Source organism: Fulmarus glacialis, unplaced genomic scaffold (genome assembly GCF_000690835.1).
Source record: "Fulmarus glacialis isolate BGI_N327 unplaced genomic scaffold, ASM69083v1 scaffold6673, whole genome shotgun sequence".
NCBI classification, from domain to species: Eukaryota; Metazoa; Chordata; class Aves; order Procellariiformes; family Procellariidae; genus Fulmarus; species Fulmarus glacialis.
This window is the reverse complement of record NW_009204775.1, coordinates 1276-5110: the sequence shown is the minus strand read 5'-3', so window position 1 is coordinate 5110 and position 3835 is coordinate 1276. Positions and strand designations below refer to the sequence as shown.

The 3835-nt window shown below is 47.5% G+C and overlaps 1 protein-coding gene across 1 annotated transcript; it reads left to right on the top strand.

The window, feature by feature from the left end:
- The first annotated feature begins 20 nt into the window (after nucleotides 1-20).
- Nucleotides 21-2687, top strand: NCBP2 (nuclear cap binding protein subunit 2, 20kDa). The gene is made up of 3 exons (XM_009575104.1): nucleotides 21-284; nucleotides 1110-1248; nucleotides 1918-2687. The coding sequence occupies exons 1-3, from the start codon at nucleotides 67-69 to the stop codon at nucleotides 2014-2016; spliced, it is 456 nt and encodes a 151-aa protein (XP_009573399.1). The 5' UTR covers nucleotides 21-66; the 3' UTR covers nucleotides 2017-2687.
- Nucleotides 2688-3835: the final 1148 nt, after the last annotated feature.

Here is a 3835-nt window from a genome sequence, read left to right as displayed (position 1 = left end):
GCACCGCATCTCCGGGGCGGCGGGAGGTGCCCACCGGCACCTGGCGCCTGGAGCGGGGTGGCAGGCATGCTCACCCCGCTGCGTGCTCCCCTCTGCCCTCAGGGTAGCAGGCAGCTGCAGGAGAAATCCCTGAAAATTTCCTCTACGCTGTATGTTGGCAACCTGTCCTTCTACACCACCGAGGAGCAGATCCAGGAGCTCTTCTCCAAGTGCGGAGACGTCAAGAGGATTGTAATGGGGCTGGACAAGATCAAGAAAACTCCTTGTGGTTTCTGCTTTGTCGAGTATCCTTTCTGGTTCTCTGCTACTGTCAGCCCGTGTGTGGTTCCCACCTCTGCACAGCAAGTTTGGCTGTAGTGCTGTGGAAAACCTGAAAAAGAGTGATAGTCAAGTGCTTTCTACCAGGCACTTCCCTTCCAACCTTGCTACTTCCCCACCACCACCTTAATTGAGAGACAGACTGTACAATGGTGTCGTAGGTGAAAAGTGCTACTGCTGCTGTACTTTCTGGAGGTGGCAGAGAGCTCCTTTAATTTTTAAATTTTTTCATGCATTTAGGGCCAAAATGAGAACTGTTACAATTGTCAGTCTGAGCTCTTGCGTGGCGAGAGCACGTGTTCACTTTCTCACCTTAACTCTACACCTGAATGAAGTAGCAGAATAAGCCATGGCGGTATTCCCAAGCACAGGGTACACGCTTGCACAAGTTGTACCATGAACTGTCTTTGCAAAGCTCTCCTGAGAGGCCTGCCCCTCTTTTTCAAATTCAGTAGTATACTGAATTTCATGTAGTATAAAAAGGTATATTACGGATTTCTTGCCCTTAGCAAGGCTTTAACGTGTTTGTTTCATCTACTTATGAAATAAGTGATCCAAAGCTACTTCTTGTCTGTGCAGGTATTAACATTAAAGTTCAGAATCCTTTCTGAAGAAAAGTTTTTAGCTTGCATTTATATGAACACAGTTTTTGATCCCATAGAGAAAAGCAGGAAGAGTAGAAAAGGCTGGAAGGCAGGCGTTTTGTGCTTCTCAAATACAATCGTTCTCTTTTTTATTTTCCCTGTACCCAACAAAATAGCACACTTTGCTCTCCTTACAATATGCTTTAGATACTACACAAGAGCAGACGCTGAACACGCAATGCGATTTATCAACGGCACACGACTAGACGACCGCATCATTCGAACTGACTGGGATGCAGGGTTTAAGGAGGGGCGGCAGTATGGAAGAGGAAAGACTGGAGGACAGGTAAAAGCAATACCAGTTCATACCTTGAATTTGATCCCCCTAAGGCTGTACTGCTTTGCTAGTTTTGTGTCATGCAGAACAACGTGTAGAGTGTAAAGACCTGATAATGAACTTCAGCCATTCCCAGGTTGTTCTGGTAACTGATGCCTGGTGTTAAAAGCTAGAAATAGAACTTAAGGCCATTTCTGTCTAGGACTCCACATTTCCTGCAATGCAAGCAGAATGTTCTGTAATCCAACCTAGAACTCTTAAAATGATGCAGAATTTGAATGGAGGGGGACAGCGTAGCTGCTAGGCCAGTCTCAACGCAGCAGTTTGCCCCAGTGCGAAGAAGAGGTTCCTTTGCAGATTTCCGGGGTGGAGGGGAGAAAATGTTCTGGAGGCCAAGCCTGGCAATTCAGAAAGCTGGACTGCAAAGCTGAGTGAAAATATTTTGGGGTCTTCTTTGCTTCTTGTCTAAAAAGACCTCAGCCATCAGATATATCCTCATTTTCACCACCATTACCACCTTTTTGGTGGATTATTTGAAGAGATTTCAAATGAGTCAAAGTGCTTCTAACCTGAACTTCAATTCCCCACCAACTGAGCAAGGAGGGAATGATGATTCTGAAGGCTAGCAGGAGACAGGCAGTGCAGGGTACTAATATCTGCGTTACTGCTGTGCCCCAGGTGCGAGATGAGTACCGGACAGACTACGATGTGGGAAGAGGTGGCTTTGGCAAGATCATTCAGATGCAGAAGGCAAATCATCAGCCTGCGATCTATTAATTGCCTCGTGGGTCCTAGCTCATAGAGGGCTCTGTCCTTCCAGAGCTAGCCCTGTTCTTGCATTTTGGATTGGGGTAGGGAGTGAGATCCACGTTCCAGCAAAAGGTGACCCTCCTTAGACTGTGGATATACATGTATTCATTCCCCCTTCCTTCTGGGCTAGAGAGGATGTTCTGTGCTGATACAGGGCAACAACGGAAAAAAAAAATGGACAGCTCTGCAGGATTCTGGGTAAGAAGAAGTGCAGCATGTCACACACACCTTGTGCTGTGACACACTCTTCACATTGCAGCTAAGCAGGTGGCGTCCTCCAAGCTGCGACTGCAGGCGTGGTTGCTCTCAAATGGAACTTCTTAAAAGCTTACCACCATCGGAGCCAACCAGGTGCCTGGGCACCTTGTGGCGATGCACAAGACATTCAGGTTTTTAATTTACAACCTTATCTGCTTACAAAGCAGTGTTGCTGTTTGGTTGAAAGAAGTGGAACCAGGTGTTATCATCCACTTGGAGGTGCTTGTGTGCACGTCTAGCCCTTGGGTTGGTCAGGGCCTGCAGAGCATTTCTCTTCATGATGCCCCCAGTGCTGCCTGGCTTTTCAGATCCTCACTGTTCAGCGTGATTTTGTTAAAAGTTTCTTTTAATTTTTTAAATAAACAGTTGTATTGGGTCTGGCTGAGATGGAGTTAATTTTCCCCCTAACAGCCTTCATAGTGCTGTGCTTTGTATTGGCTGGAAAGGTATTGATAACACACCGGTGTTTTGGCTACTACTGAGCAGTGCTCCCACAGCATCAAGGCTGTCTCCAGCATTCCACCCCTTCACCCGGTAGCCTGGAGGTGGGCAAGATCTTGGGAGGGGACAGAGCCAGGACAGCTGACCCAAACTGACCTGTGGGATATTCCATACCATATGACGTCTGCTCAGCAATAAAAGCTAAGAGAAAGAGGTGGGGGGCATTTGTTATTACGACATTTGTCTTCTGGCCCAACTGCTACGCCTACTAAAGCCCTACTTTCTGGGAAGTGGCCAGACATGGCCTGCTGATGGGAAGTAGAGAATAAATCTTTTGTTTTCCTTTGCTTCCGCGCGCAGCCTTGCTTTTGCTTTATTTAACTGCCTTTATCTTGACCCACGAGTTCTTTTCCATCTTATTTTCTCCCCGCCTCTCCTGCTGAGGAGAGGAGTGATAGAGCGGCTTGGTGGGCACCTGGCATCCAGCCAAGGTCAACCCACTACAGTCTTTTTGGCACCCAACATGGGGCACAAGACAACAGCAGTTTTGTATTAACCGTGGTATAGCTACAGTAATTATTAAGTAGCAAGCTTCTGTGCGGGTCACGGATTTTGTTGGCTGCACTGCTTACCTCTTTATTTTGCTGAGCTTGGGAACATGTTAGTGCACACAATGGCTATGTGCTTTGCACTGGCATTGATGGCCTTGCTGTGCTGGGGGAGCTATCTTGTGGAGAGGATGAGGGAATACATCTTCCTAGCTTGGACTGATGTGGGTGGTTTTATTATGCAGGCTCCTGAGATCCTTTTTCACCCTGATATGAGCTGTTTAATATTGTTGGCATATTACAGGGTTTGTGGAATCTGGTCTCGTCGTAGTGTAAGAGAAGACAACTTTTGGGTGAGGCAATACTGAAATGTGCCCTGAGGCAGTCGGTCCCTGGGTGGCAGGGTGTGTAGAAGGATTTGGGCAGGTGCCTAGGGCAGTTATCACCTCCCATAGCCTGGGACTTTACACCTGAACAGGCAAGTAACCCTGGCAAACTGATGCACCACCTGATAGAAGGGTGCCTTGCCTACCCCAATG

Excerpts from the sequence above, each read along its gene's own strand:
- NCBP2 (XM_009575104.1), top strand. The coding sequence starts at position 67 with ATGCTCACCCCGCTGCGTGCTCCCCTCTGCCCTCAGGGTAGCAGGCAG. Across the intron at positions 285-1,109 it reads TGTGGTTTCTGCTTTGTCGA|ATACTACACAAGAGCAGACG; the intron begins GTATCCTTTCTG and ends AATATGCTTTAG. Across the intron at positions 1,249-1,917 it reads GAGGAAAGACTGGAGGACAG|GTGCGAGATGAGTACCGGAC; the intron begins GTAAAAGCAATA and ends GCTGTGCCCCAG.